Here is a 25,795-nt window from a genome sequence, read left to right on the forward strand (position 1 = left end):
TCAAACTGATCCTTAGTGGTATCATTTACTTGTGAGTAAAATTGTGTAAAATATATATCCTTAAATATTAATTTTCAAGATTGTAAATGACTTTAATTTATAACTTTGTAATTCGTACAACATAAAACCAAAAGACAAAGTAGAGATCTTTCGGATCTCTAAAGTCACCAATAATAATATACATATTCATATATACAGTTTTTACTCTATATAAATTTCATAGAATAAAAGATCCTAAAAATATTTCATTTTTATTTATATATTTTGTTAGATGGAGCTGGTTAGCAATAAAATTTTCACGCATAACCATTCAGATCCTTAGGAATACTAAATACTTGTGTATAATTCCAGTAAATAGGACTATATATCAGAACCATAAATTGACTGAAACATTAAATATACTCATAAACTCGTATTTTGATATTAAAATTATCCAAATTATTGTAGCGGCATTTTGGTACGTTGAGCATGGTTAATTTATATCTGCATTATTGCTATTTTTTTAGTTGGTTTCTATATCTAAAATGACTACGTCAAACGTGTGGCTACGGCTTAAGTAGAGTTATAAATTATTATTGAATATATTTATACAAATAATTTATTTATTTTTATTTTTACTTTTTTTATTTTTTGTTACCTTATATTTAATAATAAAACACTTATCTAGCATGAAGCCTTTGTGTTGCACGTCACGAAATAATGGAATTAGTACTTAAGAGTAATAGTGAGTGCTTTGACAGCAGTTATAGTACAATTATTAATATGAATTAGAGTAAATGAAGTAAAAGAAATTATAGAAATTTTTTTCCAATATATTATAGTACAAATAATTAATAGTTAAAAAAATTAATCAAAATGAAATAATGCAACTTTCTACTCAAATTTTTTCTCTACAGTAGAGTATTTTAGACCTTCGTGCTTTGATTGGTGCAATATGTAAATGCAAATTGACTGCGTCATATTAACTAGAGCACATAAATATATAAAATATTATTAAAATAATTAAAACAAATATGTATGTTAATTAATAATGCAACCTAATTGATAATCTTAGAATATTATAATACGTACATTTAATTAATCTTTATTTAATTGATCGTATATTTGTAGTTGAAATAAAACTATTTTATACTTTAATTTAAAATTAAATTAATAATTGTCTTATTTAATTACTTTGTAGTCACATTTAAATAAATTTGCAGTTCCATATATTATTATTTTATTTTTAATTGCATGTTCAGTATTCCTTTTATTGACATGAGGCAGTTAACATTGATCTAATCGACCATGATAATACCCTACTTCTGTGGCTTATAGACATTTTTCATGGCATATACTTACAGAATTTGTTTACAAAATTAAACGTATTATTATTTTGTTTTACAACTTTCTCATAAATTGTTTATTATTTTTAAATTAAAAATGCGTAGTTTATCGTTAAAAACAAATACATTAAGACTGAAAAGTTTTCGGAAATTCTCATTTAAAATTCGCGCGCTGTATATTTTTCGATATTTTAAGTTTATGTAGTTTGGCAGCACTGTCCTTAATTACTTTGCCAAAAATGAGCGCGATCTGTCAGACAGTTCGTTTACGGCAGCTGTTGAAACCAGTTCACCTCAGTAGTGCGTTGAAATGTCTTCGCGGTCGTAACGGACCGTCCTGAAAGGCTTTGTACCACTTCATAAACTTGAGTTTTCGAATTAAACTTGATTCCCCATAAGCCTTTTGTAGCATCGCAACGATTCTGCACACGAAATTTTTCGTTCGAAACACAAAATTTGATGCAAAAACTCTTTGTTCAATATTTTTTTCCATTGTGTTTTTTTCGCAACCACTTACTGAGGTGAACTCGGTTTCAACAGCTGCCCGTAAACGACTGTCTGACAGATCGCGCTCATTTTTGGCATAGTAATTGTCCTTAATTTCTGCCAAACTACATAAACTTAAAATATCGAAAAATATACAGCGCGCGAATTTTAAATGAGAATTTCCGAAAACTTTTCGGTCTTAATGTAAGTTAATAAAAAATTTATAATGTTGTTGTTGATAATAAAAACTGCCACAAAACAATATTTGAGGGTAATAACAAAGTGATCATAATCCACAATTATATATGTTTTTGTTTGTATCTATGGTGCTTTTAAGAAATTGTCAATAAAATTTAATTAACATTTATTAACATTTCATTAACCCATTTAGGATTGCATGATTAATTCTCTTCCTTACAATATAAAAAAAATCAAAGATCAAGTATTCTAGAACAACGTCATTTTTATTTATAGCAAAGGCTTAAGTTAACAATATATGAAAAAACTGAAAACACAAAGTTATAATTTTTGATATCTTGTATTAAAAATCGTAGACGTTTCAAAATTTTTTGATTTCTTTCTCAACGTCATATTTATTTATAGACTTAAGGAGAACACAATATCCGTATAGCTAATTATTATACCAGCAGTTTAAATATTTCTTCAAAAATTCTCTAAAAAATGCTTATGCTAATGTATTGTACGAGTATGCCTACGAGAGGTATTGAGGATCTGTGGTTCAATAAAAGTTATGTACTTTAATGTATTTTACGTGTATACACACTATAGGTGTACGATAAGTATTCAAAACCTATGGTTGAATAGAAGTTATATACCATAGTTTATATATTTAGAGTATGTAGAGATTCTGGTTTAATCAACAGGATCAGGTTATTACCATTTAGTGTTATTATTTAAAGATAGATATTATTAAGAAAGATAGAACAACATCGTTAATTTAATAAGTTTATGCAATAAATATGTATATTTTTTATGTAAAGAGATATATTTTTTATATTAAACCTTCTAATTTATAATTGGTTAGTTAAATACTTTCAACAAAAAAAGTTCAGATACTAATAAGACTAATAAATAAGATATCAAAGTACTTATCAATAAAGTTTTTAAGTAGCAATATTCGCAATTCGGCAGAACCATAATCGTATTGCTTACAAAGGATAGTATTCACATAATCTATTCTTCAACAGATACTTTCTGTAGTCTTCTTTTGCTTTTAATGTAAAGTAAAACCACCTTGTCTATATATAATAGTGAACTGATTGAACTCATTATAGGTATATTATTTATAGATATATCGATTTATAATTAAACAGATATAAAATCTGTTAGATATAATTTAATGCGTTATATATCCAACAACGTATTTATTATATAGGTATAAAGAAATCAAAAGAATTAAACTTAGTACTGGTTAAAGTACTTAAAACGTATAAAAACAGATTATATTAGAAATGGTTTCAACTTAGGCTTTTTTTCTATTATGTGTACTATCTATTCTATTAACTGCAGTTTTGGAAGCCATATCGGATTTCAGTGGAAGGTTAAGAGTTTTTACGATGGAATAACGATATTCTGATAATGTATGGTAATGTAATGTATGATAATGTATAGACAAATAATGTGATGTACCCTCTTCCTCATTCATATAACAGTAATATGAGTTATTATAGAGTAATACCCCGTGTAGATGACAATCACATCCAATAATTGAAAGTGTTTTTTTGTTAGACAAAAATAATATTTTTTGAGGCAACCACAAAAGTCAAAGTGATTATACTTTGGAGAACTGTGGTTGCTTTTGTTTTCAGTTTTTACGGGTGTTATATGCGCAAAGCATTACCTTATCATTTAGCAGATTTAAGATTATTCATTATAAAATATTAAGAAACATATAATAAAAGCTGAACCAAAGTATACATATGACTAAAGTTTATAATCTGACTAAATATGATATATAAGCCTATTTCGAAAATACCGAATAATATATAACTAAATTTATACGACAATACATAAAGTATTAATGAGTGTACCTATACTTTTGTACATAAAAAAACATGTATATGTATATTATACAAAAAAGTCAAAAGAATTAAACTTAGTTTTTATTTATACATATATATACATTATATTATTTTTATTATTATATTGAAGCTGTTTTGAGCTAGTGCACTTATGCACTAGTACTCTTTTTTAACTCGAGGTTTCTTCAAACCCCTCTCTACACCTTGACTAGATTATTGTTTATCACTTCATCAATCTAAGCAATAATTGACCTCAGATCTGCATACATATATATACATTATATATGTATCTATAAATTTTTTTTTTTGTGAGTACATATTAAAGATATATGTAATCCTATTGGGGGAAACATTTCAAAACTCATTCGAGACCGAGTCATTGTAGTATAATGGTGCGTAAAGCTAATGTGTTACTGTATAAAGCTAAGTGTCTTGTTCTATAAAACTAGATTAAAACTATATATACAAATAGTTTTCCTTATTTTACAAATAAATTTTTTCTAATGATTCTGCGAATTTTAAGACAATATTCTGGGGACATAATATAAGCAGTCATTCAACTTTGTGGTGATATACTAATATAATTGAGAATATTTCGCATTTATCTCAATTAAGTATTTATCCCCAATTTATTGATAAAATATAAACCATTATGAGATCAAGTTTTACATTAAGAATTGAATATTCTCAATGACTTTAATTATGTGATTAGCAGAAGCTACGATATATTGGCAAGGAAATTAAGAATTTGTTTGAACTGCTGTCAGAATTGATCAAAATTCTGTCAAAGAACTCAAGAAACAATCATTTTCAATTGTCTTTTTCAGAGGCGGAAGCTTCACAAACAATTATTGATCTTTGCAAAGCTAAGCGTACCGCTTCCATAAAAGTCGCTGCAAGCGGTTTTATTGTGTTTTGCATTTAAACGATCGAATTTTGATAGGCTAAAGACGTTTTTATTAATTGAATTGTTGTTGTTTCGTCCGCCGCGTCGATTCGAAGTCATGTGAATTAGCTTAAATATTTATATTAAATTTACACAAATATTTTTTCACATTTTTGTCACGCGGCTAGTATTAAGTAAATATAATTAAAATTATAATTAAAGTAAATTATTTCCTCTTATGTTGTGCGCATACAAGTATTGACAAACTTCATTTCTTAATTGTTCTTAGCGAATCTTGCATTTAAAAAAAAAAATAACGACAAGAAATAAAAGCAACTTATTAAGTAAATAAATTTTAATTAAAAGGGAAATGGGCGCATCACGTGAAACATCGGCGGCCGTACGCTAGAAACGTTTTACTTTTATTGCTTTTTCTTTATAAATTGGGGCTTAGTAACTGAAGTGCGACATACGAATGAGTTTGCACTTCTGAATTGAATTCTCGAGTCTAAACACTGAGTAACTGAGTAATATTTGCACTGCAATCTACAATAAAAAAAAACAAAAATTAATTTTTATATATTTGCAAAAAAAAAAAATTATATTCGTATATCATTTCAATTATATGAAGAAGTGGAAGAAGAAGAAATCTATAATACAAACAGTTTCTTAAAAAAGGGAATCAATCCTAACATATAAATTATAGAGTTCTAATAGAACTGGGAGTCTGCGCGCCACTGATGCATAGACGAAAGGAATACCTAAGCGGTTATATTATATCAGATATATAGTTATGTTGTAATATGTAATTATATCTTCATCCATAAAGAAATTAAACATGTTTAATTAAACTAGATTAATATTACAATTTATTGGAAAATTGAAATCGAACTTGGAGATATACTTCTAATCCATAAAGAAATTACAATAGATGTATATACATGGCAGTATAGTGTCCCCTAACTTAATAATAGAATATATTGTATTATATTGTAATAATGTATGTGGAATAACAATATTTTGAGCACGTAGGTATTTTTATAGTAGACCTTTTTTATACCTGACCATTTTAGGTGCACTTTTATATTTTTATTTTTATTTTTATTTTTATTTTTATTTTTTTTTTTTACTTTTAATTTCCGCTTTTCCATTCTAGTATTAATACATCGTTCTGTTCTTATTATTATTGACTTATACATATGCGCTGATATGTAAGTATAACTGTCAGTAAATATCAAGTTGACGGGAATAAACAACAAGAATCTATTTTTCAATATTTTAAATTTAATTTGATTAATTAGAATTTAAAAACAAATTGTTAAATGGAAATCGTATAAAATAGTATATCAACACAGCAGCAGCAAATCCAAATAAAAAGTAGTTTCAGTAGTAAACCTCCTCCAATGTAAAAATAAGTTAATAAAAACACAAATAGTAAAATAAACATATTATATAAAAATTCTACACTATTTTTGTTCTCAATTTATATTAAAAAATTTATAATTTATATTACTGTACAACACTTTATCGATTTATGAAAAATTTATATCACAACATTATATTAAAATTGCATTTAGTTATATTATATAACTACTAATAATAATGTAAATATATATGCATGAATGCTCATAAACATAATGAGAATTGAAATATATTTAACTTAATACGTATTACTGCTTTTAATTTAATTAAACTATATAAGAATTATAAGTACAAGAAGTCAAATTTCAAATAGTTTTTTTAAATTTAGGTAAGTAAAAATGCAAAATTATAGTATATACAGTTCTCATAAATATGATACTCTGGTGGTCTCTTGATAGTAAAAAAATACCCTTCCTGAATTTAAATTAATTATAATTAATTTTGTATACATAATTTAATTGCCAAAATTTATAGCTAAAGATCTCTCAAAACAAGTAATAAAAGTTAATACAAACAAGTCAAATCAAATTCCGCAAAAAATTTCAGAAAGAAATATTACCCATGTACCTGTTGTACAGAAAAATATCTATTTGTTATATATTATGTATTGTGTATTTGTTATCATCTATATATCTACAAATCCTTAACGCCACAAATGAAAAATTCTGAAGTCCTTCATTTCCATTCAAAATTACAATTACAGATAAAGAATAATTTATAAAACTCTTAAGTAGATAACATTTGTTATTCTGATATTAAGAAAGAAATTTATTTTTAGCTTATTTTGTAAAATAAAATTAATGTATAAAATTTATTTAATAGAAGGATATATTTTGTATGGAAAATAATATTTCTTAAATGTATGTTCGTGGTGTAGACTCCGTAATCTGAAGTACTATCTCATTTTATAAACACTTATCTAAACGGATAAGCATGAGAAATTATTACTATTTTCGAATATTAGTTAATGATGTTTGTGATTTTTGAGGCAGTGATATAGTAAACCAACTAAAATAAACCGAAGACTAAACATTGAATATAGTTATAAACATATTTTTACCTCAAGTAACCAAATTACTAAGACTGTTTACAATAGTGGAGTGTATAATTACTTATACCCCGTCAGACTGCTGATACCAATATCGTAGAATAAACAAGTACATACTTTTCTTATTATTGAAAGGGTTCTGCTTATAAGCTCAAATAATAAAGTTTCAAAAAATAATATAAATTTAATTAAAAGGAATTACGACTAATATTTATACTACAAATACAAATGATGATAATAAATAAAAAATTCAGTAATCTGTTTGTATTAACTAAATGTAAATAGTAAATGATTGGTTACTGGAAATATCTTGAATCTCTTGGATTTCATCCTATAGTAGTGAGTATTCTTCTGTTTAAAGTTCAATCAGAATAAAGTTTAACGCCACAGGTTTGTTTTTTTGTAGGTTCTTACACGTCAAGCGAAGAATATAGCGAATTACAATAGTGTTCTACGATATAAGGCTAATATGTCAGAGCATCGGTTCCGCTATAATACTTCTTTAGCGAACTTACTCCTGAGCGTTATTTTGTCTCTTGAGAGTATGTAAAAATGTGTATAACATGCACATGTTAGATGTATGTAATATGTTAAGGATATGTACATATAATCTTAAAGCAAATCTACTTGTAGAACCAATTTCAAACACTATTTCTTAAACAACAATTTCAAATTTAGTGAACCTAAATATATATAACTCAAACAACACATATATGAATTTATAATATATATACAAATACTTGAAAATAAAACTGTAAAATATCCAGAGTGTATTTACATTATATGTAGATATATGTGAACGATTATGAAACTGTTAGGTAATGTGAAAACCCTAACAGTGAATAATATATTACCCACATCCATATAAAATTTTTCTTATCTAATTTTAATTTGTTTATTATATATTAAATGTAAATTCAAAAAACAAAATTAATTAAAAATTTTATTAGTTGTAATAAAAATAATCAAAATTTAATTTCCGTGAAAGTTGTTTCCACGGTCTGTAAATATCTTGAAACTCGAATTATTGTGTGTAAATAAAATATAATTTAATGTACAAAATAATGACTACACATTTTGCTTACTAATGAATAAATCTCATTAATTCTCAAACAAAAAAGTTTAAAATAAAATAATTACTGTTAAAAATTATTCTGAAGGCCACAGATTTTGCAATTTTCATAATTTTTTTTTATCTCTTATAATCCACGTGTCATTTAATTTTTCATTTTAAAAAATTGCATTAATTGAAATTTTATATTTTAGCTGAAATATTATATACTTCACAAAAAGTTATTAACAGTTTTTTGTAGTATCAACTATTTCTGTATAGAAAATTAGATAATTATTGTATAAAAATATTTTTTATGAAAATCAAAATGTACCATAAATCAGGATTTAATAGGTTTTTTGAGTTAACTGAATCCTTTACAAAGCAATTAAAAAAAGTAACTTAGTAGCAGTAACTTTGCCCTTCGCTTTTGTGATGAAACTTGCTTCTTTAAGATACTTCTTCTGTCATCCTCATCTCACAATGGAGCATAGGGCCCCGATCATTCTCTTATAGCGAACTCTATTACGCGATTCAGGGCTGATGTCATTTCAGGAGTATTTTGCAGCTTCTACTTCTAATTGTATTGATTTTCTCCACGTTCTTGCTGGTGCGCCAACACGTCGACATCTGCCTTAAGGATTCCATCGAAGTTCTTGTCGGGCGATGTTTGTGTTCGGTCTGTGGAGCATATGCCCAATCCAACGCCATTTTAGTTTGCATTTTCGTTTTTTTAAGATACTTAAAAATCCATAATTATGTCTGAAAGTAATTCTGCTACAGGAAAGAAGGTCATTGATATAATATCAATTATATCAACTTTTTGAATAATCAAAATGATAATTTGGTCTTATCCGTTTAGACCAAATTATAGATAGAAGCGTTCTAAAGTTATGGAAAGATTGTACAATTTCAGATGCGATTCATTGTAGAAAAGATAGTTTGATAGTTAAAAGAGCTTCAAGTATCATTTCGGTTACAAAAAAAAAAACTATAGTCAAGCATTGGTGTCCAAAGTTAAATCGAATGGTTAAACTTTAATATAGCCACCATATAGCAGTACTTCTATATGTTCTATCTTCAGATCATGCAGTTTCTAAGATAATCTAAAATATTGTATTCAAATTGTAACAGATTTAAACTAATACCCCATTGCCTCATTTTGTTATAAGCAATGGTTATAAACATTGCTCCTTTAAAGATGTGCAGGCTTAGCGTATAAAAATCTTCCGAATAATCAACTGTTGCTATGAAATATGATACATATTTCATGATATGTTACAGAAATATTTAAATAATTTTATAATAATATTTCTCAACAGTCACACGTCATTGACGTTACGTGTCGTAAAGTTAATTTTTGTATTATCTTCGCCTGCTATTAATTTCTGTTTTTGTCTTTGCGTAAAAAATAAAATTATTAAAGCGTAAAATATACAAATACAATTAGGAAGAGTGGAACACTAAAAAACATTAAATTTTATCAAAAAATTAATTATATTACTCGATTTCCTTGAAACATTGATTAACTCTCGCGCTGCCATATACGATAATATGGTCGAAAGGATGATGTCATTCCTTGTTTAACAAATAAACATTTGCTAAATGTTAATATTTACTATTTTATACAAAAATGTGTTTAGTAATATAATATAATATAATATAAATAATAATAGAAGTAATCAAAAATTATCTGGGTTCTAGAACTATATTGGGAAGAACTACCAAGACTATTGCAATCTAAAATGCTTTTAGGGGCTTATAACGTAAAACATTTCAAAGAATAATCAAAGAATTATTACGGGAATATTAACCGATAATAATGCAGATTAAATAATCATCTAACAAAGTTAGGAGTCCAATCCAATTCAGAGTGCAGATACTGCACAGAAGACAAAGAAACCGCTAGGGAAATGCTTGGCACTGATGCACAAGCATAAACAATAAACATCTAGGATGGTATTTCATGGAATATAGGTACTCAAGGCCAGGAAATATAGGCTCTTTACCGTCTTTCGTTAAAGAAATCGGACTTGGAGAAGCACTTCAATCCGACCAAGAGACACAATAGATGTTTTAGGTAGTAGTCAACTATCCGTTTTACTAATAATCAAATTAGCATATAAAAAATTAACAATTTAAATCATTTGCGGCCAAATTATAAACATGCAATTAAATTACTTTTAAATTAAAGTTCCAGATAGAGACATATTTTCCAATAAACAGAATAACTGTGCAGTCAATTCAAAATTACAAGCTACAAAGAATTTCTATCAATTTTTCCATTTAAAAGGTACTCCAAAATGTATTATTTATAGAAACACCTACTCATATTTATCGGAAAGTTTAAAAATAACCAATTTTTCAAAGTTACTATTTTAAAGAAATATTAAAACAATTGGTATTTATCTGACAGAACAATCTGATAAAAGACTCGTGACACCGCATGCCTTTTTTAAAAATAATTAATTTACTATTTATATTTTAAATTAATCATACTTTTTATATATATTATTTCTATAGGAAGTCGTAACGCGTCTTAGTTTAAAGCTTCATGTAAATTAAATTAATGTAAATATATAGAGAACATTCAGGAGAGCAAATATATTTTCGTTCTCGTCAGTGATAGCTCAGTTCAATTGATAGATTGGCGGTCACTGGACTTGAAATTTATTTACGTGACGCTATGTAAATAATTTAATAATAATAATAATTTTACAAAGTACATTGACTGCTTCTGCTACTGATATTCAGATTTATAGTTTTAACCGATTAAGTGTCCATATTATACTTCAGAGTGTGTCGACATGATTGTGATATCCGCTTAAGCTTCAATGTTATTGAAAATTCAGTTCCGTAATAATAAAAAAAAATAGTTTTATTTTTTATTTTCTTATTTTACATATTATTAACAAATTATTGGCAATTATAGTTATTTATGTGAAATTGGTGCACTTTAGTCGTTAATAGCAAATTTTCAATTAATTTAAAATAGAAAATAATTCCTGAATTTTAAATAAAACGTAATTATTAGTAATTTCGAGGTTGAAAAACGTACATCAAAAAAAGAAAAAAATAAATTAAAATTAATGTATTTTATTACTCATACCATATATAATAGCGCGATGATTTTACTTTCATGAAATTGTGAATATTTTATATACTTTATATACAAAATTATAAAATCAAAATCTTTCAAAATGTCATATTAAGTTTTTCAATTGTTAACTTTTGTTTCATTTTTATAAAAAGAATCAAAATTATCTATAGATACACAGTCCAGGTTTCATTGTACAGTCAGTAGCAGACCAGTCTTGGAGAAGCTATGGTACTACTCTCACAAGTAGCATGTATAAAAATATATGTGATATTTAAATAAAAATGAAGCATTTCAGAATTTTTTTATTTGTGGCGTTAAGGATATATAGATATATAGATGATAACAAATACACAATACATAATATATTACAAATAGATATTTTTCTGTACAACAGGTACGTGGGTAATATTTCTTTCTGAAATTTTTTGCGAAATTTGATTTGACTTGTTTGTATTAACTTTTATTACTTGTTTTGAGAGATTTTTAGCTATAAATTATGGCAATTAAAATATGTATACAAAATTAATTATAATTAATTTAAATTCAGGAAGTGTATTTTCCTATTATCAAGAGACCACCAGAGTATCATATATATGAGAACTGTATATACTACAATTTTGCATTTTTACTTACCTAAATTTAAAAAAACTATATGAAATTTGACTTCTTGTACTTATAATTCTTATATATTTTAATTTAATTAAAAGCAGTAATACGTATTAAGTTAAATTCATTTCATTCTCATTATGTTTATGAGCATTCATGCATGATCATTATTAGTAGTTATATATTAAAATATAATTTAATTCTAGACTTATATAGATAAATATTGAAAATGGATAATTTTCTCACATACGATTTTTTAGGTGTCTCGAACTAAGAAATCATTTCTGGAATATATTTTTTATTATTTGTTTAAATGCAACTTTTGTAATTTTAAAAGCATTTCATAAATATTTCTCATCATATTAAATTAGTTTAAATTTTAAATCCTTAAGTTTTAAGGATAAAAACTAAATTCTTAATATCAACACTTGTTGTCCTTAGAGAGGCTTTTATTGAACAGTAGTAAAAGTGCAACAACAAAACAGTTCAGTTTTATTATTTTTAATTAATTGATTTTAAATAAATCAATAAAAAATCCTTTGCTGTTTTTTTTATTAATATATTAAAATTTTAATGAGAAGGTTTTTCGAACAGTAGTGAACTACAACAACAAAAATTTATTTTATATTATTTTAATTAATTGACCATACAGCTGTTTCGGGTATTGCCAAATACCCATCAGTAGTGGTCTTGGAAATAATTCTTGTATTTAATTATTCGTAAATATTTTTTTTTATTTTTTGAGACCGCAAGTATGTACCGTGTTAAAGTAAAATTTTAATGAATATATATAAACATCGTATTGTGTGACTGACTAACTCGTTAAATTATTTTAACTACAAAAATATTAAATTAATTTGAAAAAAAAAATGTAATGATTAAATTATTAGCTTCTCGAAAATAATATTTGATAAAATTCGCTAGAACTGCGTTATGTGAGCAGTTCAGGGTTTATAAAAAACTAATTCGTAAAAGGCACGTTTAGTCACATAAATTAATGATATAAATATTTAAATGTAGTAAATATTATTTGTATTAAATTTCTTATGAAAGTGCTTTTATTTTCAAATCAGTTCTAATTACTTGAAATACTTTAGAAGACTTCATGGTTCCACACAACACATAGACTATTCTCAATATAGAACCCATTTACTTGGTGTCTAGTAAAAGTCCATGAGTATGAGAATGTAAAAAAATTAAAAAAAAAAATTCTCTGATATGAAAGAACAAAAAACTGATTACGTTTTGTATTGACTTTGTTGTTTCAATACAAATACGCGTGCCGTCTTCAGATACTTTTACACATTGTACAGTTTTATTTTTGTTTTACGATTTAACAAAAGAAAAAGATAAGGAAAAATATGACCAACAAAATCTGAAGTAAGCAAATTTTAGCATGAATTCATAATCGTAAAAACGTTTGAGTATAGAAATTTATATTTTAGTTTTTATATGACAAAAAAAAAAAAAATTAAAAAAAATCTGAAAGATTTTCAAAAGTGTGTGCTAACGTAAGGCAATCTTTGACTTCTTGGGTAAGCGAGTTCCAATTTCATTTCTTTTTGTGTCATGGTAATTCAATCAGAGATTATTGCAAAACCCGTACTTTCATAATTGAACTACAAAGGAAATTGCTAATTTATTGATTTTATATAATTTTATTGTACGCGCAGCTACTTTTGCGGTTAAACTGTTTACATTTGCGAATTATGATTTATGAGAACGTTTCGGCAAAAGCTGAAATGTCGAAATTATCGAAGAATACTTCATAATATTTCAAGACAATACGCAATACTATTTCATGAAGTGTCACAGACCCTCGATGTAAGACCGATTATTTAATCTCAATTTTTGTTTTATTTATTAAGTTTTGCTGTCGGTTCTGAACTGAAGTTGACGTACTTCAAATAAACATTGAACAACATGATACAATTCCCACGGAGGTGTCTGCCGCACTGCCTGCCAATATTTGCATTATCTGTTTGAGTTCATGTACGGAGTATGAAGGTAAATAAATTAGCCGTATTGATTATTGGGCTATTGGACATTACATATGTAGTATAGTGATGTATAGTGATAAAGATGAAATATTTAATGGAAATATGCGCATTTGTCAACTACGCATTTCTGTTGCGATGAATTGCGACTCATTTTCTATTAAATAATATAAATTTACTTACTTTATTGTCACTGCAACCAAAATGATGATAAGTCCCACCAAAACCATCGCGATCACCACACCGCACACCATGTAAATAGTGTCATTTGGTGCGTCTGCAAGAGAATTTATCATTTAGTATATTTGTCATTTATCATATATCATTTCCTATATAAGGAAGAATAGTACATGCAAAAGGTGTTAATTTATAAAATTATCATAATAATTATTTTATGTTAAAAGCAAATTCATTTCATGCCGAAACTAAAGAGGAAATGAAATCAACCAAAAACCCATACTTTTTTCATGTTAATTTTATAACTAAATAGTTATTGTAAGTTAATATAAGAGAAGAGCGATATAAGTTAGGGGAAATTGCTGTTACTACATGCGAAGTAATAAAAAATAATCAATTCACTTTATAATGCAAAGGCTTAAGTGTTATCTTAAAGTGTCAAGATCCTACAATAACACGATTACAATGAAAAATACTTATCTTAAAAACAGTTAAAAAGATACTCCACAGATTTTTTATTGCAAAATAAAAGTAAATCTGTTCGACAATTTATAACTGGATATATATGTAAAACTGTATATATATAAAGTCAGCAACTGTTGTTGTTGAGTCAGAAAACTTCATAAAATGATATACTTAATACTAAACATTATTTCAAAGAAAAGTCTTTAAGTTGTATTTCTTGCCGTAGTAAGCAATAAATGCGATTAATAATATTAATTGTTTTTGTTGTATAAATAAGTGTACTTACTAATTTATTTGATATAAACTAATTTTATTTCTTTTTATATTACTTTATTTTACTTGATTTAAATTCCTTTTACGTTTAATTTTATATTATTCTGTTTATTTTATTTTATTCATTTATTCTTATCATTTATTAAATTTTATTTAATATTTTTTATTTATTTATTTATTTTTTTTTTTTGTATTTTAATTAATTTTAAAAATGCGTCTTTTTGTTGCATCATCTTAGAACTAACTTAAAAACTAACAAAAAAAAAAGATAAATAGTTCATACACAATTAATAAAAATTTACAAATTATTAAATAATATAGCAAAAAAAAAATTATGGAAAAATAAAATAAATAAATTAAAAACAATAATTTAACAGTTTACAAAAACAACAATTTCTAAATTAGTAAATAATAAAGCAAAAAAAAAAAATATAAAAAAAATAAATTAAATTAAAAATATAAATTTAAGGTTTAGTCACTTTGTCTAATTTTAAGTAATTAGAATTTCATTTTATATTAACATAAATTAATTTTTAACTTGACTTGACTAAAGAAACTAAACTCTTAATAAAAACTATTGCTTTCAAAAGAAGAGATATTTAAAACAATAGTATAAATTACAACAATAAAATTTTATTATTTATTATCTAATTAAATTTTTGCCTAACTGCTATATACAGCTGTATCGTTGGCAAATAACCATTACCATTATTTTAATAATTTATAGAATAAAACTCATTTTATTCTATTTAAAATTCTATATTCTATTCATTTAAAATTTTGAAGACCTATAAATATATAGGTCTTGTAATTGTTTCTTCTTTATAATTTTTCGTAAATAATTAAATTATTAATGGAATAAAATTTATTTCATTATATTAATATAAGTAAGAGTTATATAAGTAATATTCTATAACTTCAGTAGTTGATTTTTTGAGTCACAAAATAAAAAAAAAAAATTCATTTCTAATATAAACATATATTTTCGATTTTTTTCTTTATAAAGCATATTAGTTTAATATTAGATTTGCAATTTAAAATTATTATGTTTAGAAAAAATTATAATATAATAAATATATACTATTAAGAATTGCTAATATTTTTTTCTATTTTATACAACGTTCTTATATAACGTTTTTGAAATTATATATTTTCAGCGAAAAAACCTAGTACCAAATCCATATAACATATACTACTATAATCAACTTATCGCTAAGCAAACAGAAAATTATTGACTTATATTAAATTAATTGACATATATTTTCAATAATTACGTTTATATTTATTTTTATGTTTTTCAATTGAATTATGTTCAAAACAAATTAATTGGTCAATCCAAATTTTTTACCAAAAAATAAATTGATTTTTATTACTAAACTTAATTTTTATATATGTTAACATTTTTCTATTACTATTTAAAATCAATGAATGTATATAAAAAAACTAAAAAATTTTTATTTACTCGTATAAAAATTTATAAAATACTTTTACTCTCTTTCTCAAATATTTTTAATTTTTATCAACTTTATTTGAATATTTTGTATAAGTTAACATATTGACCTCACTTAAATTGAGTAGCATAAAAAGCAAAATAACAGTTGTGAATTGATGTTTAACTGTTGGCATTATTGGTCTAATAAATACCCTGCGAATATCAAGTTATTGCTGTATGAAGAATGAGAGTTGTTTCTTTAGAAGTTATAAGGGGATTAAATATTTGTCGGTAAATATATTTAAACTGTCAGTCTAGTAACAATCCGTTTTCATAAAATTAGAAACACAAACGAAAATATAATCTTATGAATTGTACAAGGAAAGTTTGGCACATGTTGTTTACAGACATAAAATTATTTAATTAGCTAATAAAAATATGAAATATTTCAAAATTTATTGGCATAGAAATTTATAAAATAGCTTGAGTTATTAGAAACGAACAAATAAAAGTTTTGTATACATATGTGCATTTAGATATATATATATATATATATATATATATATATATATATGTATATATATATACACATTTATCTTAATATTCGGCTAGTGTTAGAATATGAACTCTTTTGAGCTACATATACTATATGTTTTAGATTCTGTTAATATGTGTTTTTCTGGGCGATTTTCATTTAGTTCTTTCACACTTTGGCTATTTGTACCAACCTAAATGCATAAGAAATCTATTGCATTATATTAAGTTTTTATTTATCTTTTATCTTTTATAAGATATATAAATCTTATATATTTGAATGAGAGTAGACATTGTACCATTGATAAACTTACAAAATGTGTCACCTATATAACAAAATAAAAATATGATGCATTAATAATAAATATACATAGCCATAAATATAGTTTTTCATATATGGTATGTAGTCAAAATCTTTACAATAAGTTATAATCACTATTGCTAGAAAATAATTTTTTATTTGTTTTGAATGTCTTCTTATCAGTTCATTAACACTGGAAGGCACTAGAATTGACTGGTATTGAAATGGTTTATTGATATAGTGGATTATAGCGTCGTGATTCTCTACACTGCGAATTATATGTTCTGGAGAGCTTATACAACAATAAATTTTGTGAGATAATTACAAGTTTTTACTAGTTTTAAATATTATAGTATATGGTGTTTGATACTTCAATACACCAATCAGTGACGTTAGTTGATATGGTCAACTATAGCGAAACAGTTCTTGAATAGATGTCACCTACTGGTGGGCTCTAGAATATTGAAAAAGTTGTGTTAAATTTGTAAAATCATTAAAAAAGGCTTCATCGTAAATATTGGTTTATTGAAATCTGAATTTTTGACTGGATTAATAGGTTCTCATCCATGTTTCACGTCCATAATATGGAATATCCTTATATTGATATTTCATATTTAAAGTGTTGAAGAGCTGAATATATGGTTGTAGTTTCATATCTCTTCAAATTAAAGCAAAAGCAAGATATTCTTTATGATTTTTACTATTCTAATTTTTTGTTTATTTAATTTTGACATATTCTGAGACTATATAGTCTAATGAAACTGTATGTAAAACAAGATATAACTTCATATCTATTGCTCTTACTTTTACTTTACGTACAACGGACAACTTAAGGTATTATAAAAATTAGATATTTTGTTATAGGAAGAATGTTTAGATCCATTCTCCTACTTCTTATCTAAATTATATTGCAAATATCTGAACTATATTATAATCAAACTAAATATTCTGCAATTTAATTAGAAATTAATATCAACTTTAATTGTATTTTTCCACTTGATTTTTGTTCCATTTGTTTGTATTTTTATTTACTCAATAAATTAAAAATAATGCTATTTTTAACCAATATATCATTATAATTTCTACATAAATAATACTGAATTGATTTTAAGTGCTCAATCATAATTGATGGAGGTATTTATATTTTCACCAGGCATAAGATATCAAAACATTACTCATAAATTTCAAAAGTCTTATATTCAATTTGACGTCATATTTTTCGGGCAGTTCGTTATGTTTTCTTTCCAGGAACTGTGTCGATTTAATTTTCCATAAATAATCAATTTTATTCAAAAAACAAAAAAAAACAGATGTGCCAAATACGCGACTAAACGGAAATAATCATTTCAGACAAAGTGACTAAATCGTTAGGTAAGGCACTATTTTTTTTTGATGGATCGTTTCGTGTATCAAAAAGCGAAAATAATACAATAATTGCTAAAAATAACAGTTTAGATAAACAGTTCCATAATAAAAGGAAAACCGTTTAGTTAATGTAATTTGTGTTCTGACAGTTCTATTGGATCGTGGCTGCATAACAAGTTGTTACACAGAATTTCATCTTACGTAAAACTGTGCTTCCCGATAGTTTGTTTAGGTAATTAAAAGTTCATCAATTGTATACAATAGATCAGATTTGGTGAAGTAAATAAAAACATAACATAATTTTCTTGTGTTTTGTTTTGGGCAGATGCATTCCTGGAACCCCGAAACTGATTCACACACAAGTATTTGTTTTCAATTTGTTCTGCATCCGCGCTAAACAAAAGTTCATTTAATTTATTTTATTATTTTGTTTTGAATTTTCACCCACAAATATTTTGTTGAATAAAATTACATGCATAATTACGCAGTTAATTTTCAAAATTAACAAAATTTGCTAAAAATTAGTTTCGTTTGACTTACAAAAATGTTTTACATTTATTATTTATTTTTTTTTTTCATTTAATTTATTTGGGAGACGGTACGAGTATTTTACAAAAAATATTATAATTTTATTTTTAATTTTTAAATATTTCTTAATTATACTTGTAAACGTATAATGAGAATTCACTATATTATTATTATTCTTAGGTGACAACAAATTCACATGATTTCGAAAAGGAAATCAAATTTAATGAATATTTTATTTTGTGTTAGTTTACAAAATTTATTTTATACAAAATAGAAAGAAAAAAAATAAATTTGTTTTGATCTGCATACATTCATATATAAGCATATGTGAACATTTTCTATAATAGTTGTGGCAAATATATCTCAACTCGGGCGACTCAAAGGCTGACATTGTTGTCTGATTTTTTCTAAAAATAGCCGTTGAAATTATTTTTAAAATTCAAATTCGATTCGACTGCCAAAATAAATTTAAAAATTTTTAATTTAAATTCTGTAGACATGCACATAAAACAATATATTGTAGAATATAAGACCTAATGTATTTAGAAACTAAATACATGAGAATTCCAAGTAAAACCGCCTTTAACATGAAATATTAAAAATTTTATTATATCGTTAAATTGTAAGAAAATAATGCGTTGGTCTTCAAAACAAAAAAACAAAAGTCAAAAAAGATACTCATACCACACGTGGACCGCATATATAGTTTTAATATCGAAATGTCTGAGTTAAGCAGAAATCTTGGGTATAAAATGTTTTAATAATATGTATGTTTTAAAATAAATTTAAAAAGTTTTAATATTGTTTAATATTTAATAAATATATACTAATATCATTTTTAATGGGCACGTGTCCAGCAATCAGTTTAGTTATTATTATTCCTACTTCTTGCTTTCCTTCTCTCCTAATTGGAGCACAGGGCCTTATTATTAACATTAGTCATTAATTATTAGTTATATTTGATATTAAACAAAATATATTGCTAATACAGAAACGGATAGTATTAAATGTTTATAATAACATGTATAATAAATAAAAATGGAACATAAAAGCAGTTGAAATAATAATGAAATATTAATATTACATTAATAATATTCTAGAAAAAAGTGAAAATTCTAATAAGAATAATATTACAGTAAAATTTATATACATATGTCAATGATTTATATTACAGTGGACAATAGATGCACCTTTGAGAGCATCACAATGGGCAATATATGCCTCTGAGTGGAAGTGCTGATAACTGTCAGCACGCGCCTTCTCAGCGTAACCTCTTGGGACCTAGAATGCGTCAAATGAAATCTACAATGTGTGAAAACATATACTTTATTTTTAATGGCAACTAAAGAATTTTAAATAATTTCCATTAATGAATACATAAAGAAAGTCATTTTATATTAGTTTTATACAAAACAATTTTGTAGATCTTTAATATGCAGATGATATGTAATTTTTAAATCATAGTGCTAGGAATCTTTAATACAATTTATATGACCTGAAATTATATGCCACAAAAACCGTGATTATAAGATCAATAAAGAATATCAACAAAGATACGTAAATTCTTTATAGTACTCTAATAAACGAAAGCGGAGCGGACGTCAAGATGTCAGAGTCAGAATCCATAAACACGCTGAACTTCCTCTCTCACGTTCTATGTCGAACGACATAAGTTATAAAGCTTCTCTTAGAATAAGATTCAAATGTTTTATGAACGCCGTATATTTTACGTTTAAGCAATAGAATTAAGAACATATGAAATTAACGTTTAAAACCAAATTCAATATGTAGTAGTTTAATAATACGATATCCCCTTTCTTATAGACTCAAAGTTTTTCAACGAAATGTATGTGGACATTTAAATTTAAGAATTCAAGAGTGATATACTTGATAGATAATTTTTAGTGATTCTTGAAAGAATGGTCACCACAACATTGTTTCAATTGTTATTAGTTTTTCTTCTAAAAACTATAAACAGGTTTTAAAAGATTTTATTTATAAATATGGAGTAACAATTATCAATTTTTCTTTTAAAATATTGAAACAGATGCAAAGATTATATTTATAAATATGGAGTAAATATATTCAGTCTTTTAAGGGGATTTTTCAAAGTGACATTTAAAGATTTATTTGTATCTGCAATGTTAGTATATATAATAGATTTAAGGAACACGTGATATAAAACGTTTAGTATGAAGCAAAGAGAACAATTACTAATTATACTAAAAATTTGATAAGATCCAAATAAAGGTATTGTATGAATTTTGTTTGAGAACTTTCTTGGAATACGTATCTGTTGCTTTAGATATGTTACTTGTAAGTGGAAATGTGATGAAAAGTTTTTTCAAGGAAGTTAGTCAAAGAAACTGATAAGATATAAGTTACATTGACTTATTATGGAAACAATATTTGTAATAATTTGTTATTTAAAATCATTACTCAAAGAAAACCTAAATATGATCAAGAACATCTATTTTATTGCAACTAAAAATGTCAGATATTTTTACTTAAAAAAATTTAGGTTTCCATAATATTTTTTATATTATTATTATTATTTCATATTTTTATTTCGATGCTATATAAAATTAATATGGTGTTGTCTGTAATACTATAAAGTAGGCGTTATGATGAATAAAGAAAAATATTCTAGTTAATATATATCTTCTCTGATATAGACATATATGTGTTCATGTATATCTTTAGTAAAATTAGTCATGCATTTATTTTTTTATGTTTTATAAAAATCTAATATTTAAATCAATCCTAATAATACTTTCTCTGGGGGACTGCACATTGAATGTTCAAAATGGCGCACACTTCAAATTGGTGTACTTTGAACCAATTCGACCACAATTTCGAGATCTTGATCTACTTACAAATTAAACTATTAAAAAAAGTTGATTAAAAATAATATATAGAGAATGAACGCAGTGCATGAATGTTAGATCATATGAATGATTTTTATTCTAGATAAGATAACAGAAAATAATCAAAGAAGTTGATTGAAAGAAATATTTCGTGTGGCATAGAGTTTAAAAACACAACCAATTGAGGTAAGTTAAACACAAATACATACACATATACAAACATAAATACAAATACAAATATAAACACAATACAAATAAACACAAATACAAATATTAACTAGAATATTTACCGTAGAAGTGCGGCCAAAGCCCTGACATTCACATCATTTCGATGAGATTAAATACTTCATTGTGCTAATTATGTACACACTTGGGAAATTAAAATGATACGAATATGTTATAAATTGAAAAAAAAGAACGAAATTTTAGATAATGAAATTGTAATAGTAAAAGTACTTCAAGAACATAGAGAAAGTTCATTATTTACATAATAAATTAAATAAAAATTAACAAAAAAATATTTAAAATCATTCACTAATTTAGGTAATAAGTATCTTAATCCAGCAAATCAGTCTAACACTGAAAATGTCTAAACATATATGCATTACCCTACTTAATTGGGTTCAGACCTATTCAAACTCCTGTTCTACTGAACAGATTTCAATAGAGTCAACTATTAATTTAAACAAATTTTTCTACCGATATAGTTTACTTCTCGAAATATGCCTCATAAGATAACCTCAACTAACATAGCCGATAAAATTTTTACATGTATTGAATGACCATTTAAAAATCCTTCACTTTAACTCGATATCTCATAAACTACGCTATATGTCAATATACTACACTATAAACTATATAGTCAGTATATATAGTCAATATAACTCTGACTCTATTGAAATCTTGTGTCAAAAAACTGTCACTGGGAAATCAGAATAATCCTTTTAGTTCAAATCAATTTGAAACTAAGCCCCTTGATTCGTGTATATACTTTAAAATGAAAATAAATCAAAATGCCTCTCAGTAGCCACAACAAAAAATATAAAATCAAAAAAATTGATTAATTGCCATTTTATGTAGAGTGTCATGGGCTCGTCAAAATTGTCTCTTTTTGGCTTTGACGGAAATGCATGCTATGCAAAGTATCACAGAAATTGTAATAATTTGCTTCGGAAAGACACATTTATGACCATATCTGAATCGACATATTGATTTCACTCACTCTCAATTTTAAAATTTGCATTGAAAACAACAACAACAATTTTGGTCATGATGTGCCCATGGTACTCTACATTCCATGGTTCTAACTAATTCTACTAAAATCTTTTGTCAAAAAAGCACTTCCAACAAATCGGAGACGTGTATTGAATTCATATTAATTATGAAGAAAACCCCTTCGCTTCACTCATCTTTATTTATAGTGCATTATTCAACTCAAATATATACATTACAATAAAAATAAATCAAACTGTCAGGTAATAGTAATAAATCACAGAATATAAAAAAAGATAAAAATGCTTGCTAACTGCACTATAAACAAATGAAAAAAAAAATCTATAGAAAACGTCTGTATAAATATTTTTTTAATATTGAATTATAAAGTGAAATATATATACATATATATAAACTAAATACGCTATTAATGATAATTATTTTCAGTGAAAATGAATTTCTAAAGAAACCACAGAGTTGGATCATTTGCTTTATTTTAAAATATATTTTAATTAAAAATAGATGGAAAATCATGGCGACACTGAAGTCACGTATATTTTTAATTACGTTGACATACAAAGCAATTAAGTCAAATGAATTATTAAATTTTCTTTCTCTTCATAATCGTCAATATTATTTATTTGATAAAAAGAACATTCTATCTATTAGCACAGATGCTTTAGATTGAATTGAAGCGTTTGCCCACCTCAAAGACAAACACAGCTGAAAATCTTTCGTTATTTAAATTTATTCATTATATGCACATATATAAACAGACTTGTATGTATATACATATGTATATGTATTATATATATATAAATGTAAAAGTCATAATCTGTTGATATTTCGTAAAGACGCTTTGTGACGTTTTAGCTTACGCAGATAGATAGAGATTTGCTCGTTTCAGAAGGAACTAGAACGGACGACGAATGACGTTGGATGATGTTAATCAGAGAATCTGGTATAGTATGGAATATGAGGCACATGAGCAAACAATTAGTTATTAATTAATATAAATTTATGAAATGTTTCTTAATTGCAATTAGCAAGATTTATGCATTGAGTTCAAAAGTGTTTGTTTGGATTTTTTTAAGCCTTAAAAAATTGTTTGCAAAATTACAAAATCGAATCAATTCAGATGGCGCATTTGATCAGAAATTTCTCTCTGTTGATTAAATAAAATTGTTATTTATTATTTTCACTTTTAATATACGTATTTTGTATATTTTTTAAATTACATACGAAACTAGTTTAAGGATTTATTAAAAAAATTATTATGTTATTCCCACATTCCACATTATTCCCAAATAATGACTAAGTTTAAATATTAATTTGTTTATATATAAATAAAGCTGAGTAAACTAAGATAAGTAAATAAATAAATATAAAATGTTTTACTTTAATTTATTTATATTAACAATTTATTTTACTTATATAAGAAATTAAATTGTTATACAAAATAATTATATATAATTTCTATTAAAACTAAAATTATTCTTCGTTTTTTTAGTTAATAGTACCGTAAACAATTGCCATAACAATTCATAAAGTAAGTAGAACGTCTAATATTTTTATATATTTTTTTATATGTATTTATAATTTTTATTCTCTTTTTGTTTTTGTTTTTTGTTGTTATTATTATTGTATTTATTCTATGATTTCCTTTAATTTCCCGCTATAAATTTTTCATTCCATGATTTATTAGTTCCCTGAAGATGACTATCAAAGATAGTCGAAATATCGGAATAATATTTTAATAAAATATAATTTGTTTAAATATAAATAATAAATTATACTTTTTACCCCACTCAGATACTGTTATTAAATATTTACAACAATTGCATTTGTAAAATTATTTGCATAATATTTAAAAACAATTAATTAAATTAATTAAAAAAAATCCGATATAATTTACTTCAAGGATTATACATTAGTATATACATCAGTACATAAGGTTAACTTGTAGTGACGGAAAGCAATTACAATACTCTCAAATTTGGTTTTCATTACGTCCTACATATAGACACCATGAACTTATCACATTATCTACATTAACCCACTTTTCATGATCAATTATTACTTTATACTCACTTGTAGCAGGAAATCCTTTGGCTAAGGCCTAAGGACTTATTCGTGTAATAAATGTATTATAATTTGAATACATTCAAAAGACTGATAAGACTGAAATTTTTATTATCAACTTCGAATATGGCAGAAGATTGGTAAATGGAGAGTATAATGGTATATCTCAAAAATATATGTCTATAAGTATATAGAAAAATCAAAAAAGAAAAATTTTTTTTTGCGGAAAATAACTTATTAATTATCCTCCTAATATAATTTTATCCGATAATTCTAGAATATGAAGTTTAAAGAAATTTAAATCCAAGATTATTGATTAATTTTTTTTGTTTATGCAAAGTCATCCTCTATTAATCATCAACTAAATCGGTCAATGTGCTAATAAAGTATTAAGTATTAAATATGAGTAGATGACTATTTTATTAGGGTAATCAAAAAACATTAACTGGTATTCATTCATATATGTCAAATAAACATTTCTTTAAGTTTATGTGAAAAATCAACAAGTAATTTCATTACTTTTATATGAATATATATATATATAGAAACAATGTCGTGCAATACCAATATGCCATCAATTAATACTTCTACGTATT

At 25.1% G+C, this 25,795-nt stretch overlaps 1 protein-coding gene across 3 annotated transcripts in view; it reads right to left on the reverse strand.

Moving 5' to 3' along the window:
• LOC119685563 (probable serine/threonine-protein kinase DDB_G0282963) overlaps positions 1 to 25,795 on the reverse strand; it is a 116,860-nt gene that overhangs the window by 18,303 nt on the left and 72,762 nt on the right. For all 3 annotated transcript variants that reach the window (XM_038099880.1, XM_038099881.1, XM_038099882.1), the window contains one exon: positions 14,147 to 14,240. In XM_038099880.1, coding sequence (XP_037955808.1) covers positions 14,147 to 14,240 — 94 coding nt within the window. The remainder of the gene's footprint in view (positions 1 to 14,146; positions 14,241 to 25,795) is intronic.

The sequence above is a fragment of the Teleopsis dalmanni genome, chromosome 2 (genome assembly GCF_002237135.1).
Source record: "Teleopsis dalmanni isolate 2A chromosome 2, ASM223713v2, whole genome shotgun sequence".
Lineage (NCBI taxonomy): Eukaryota > Metazoa > Arthropoda > Insecta > Diptera > Diopsidae > Teleopsis > Teleopsis dalmanni.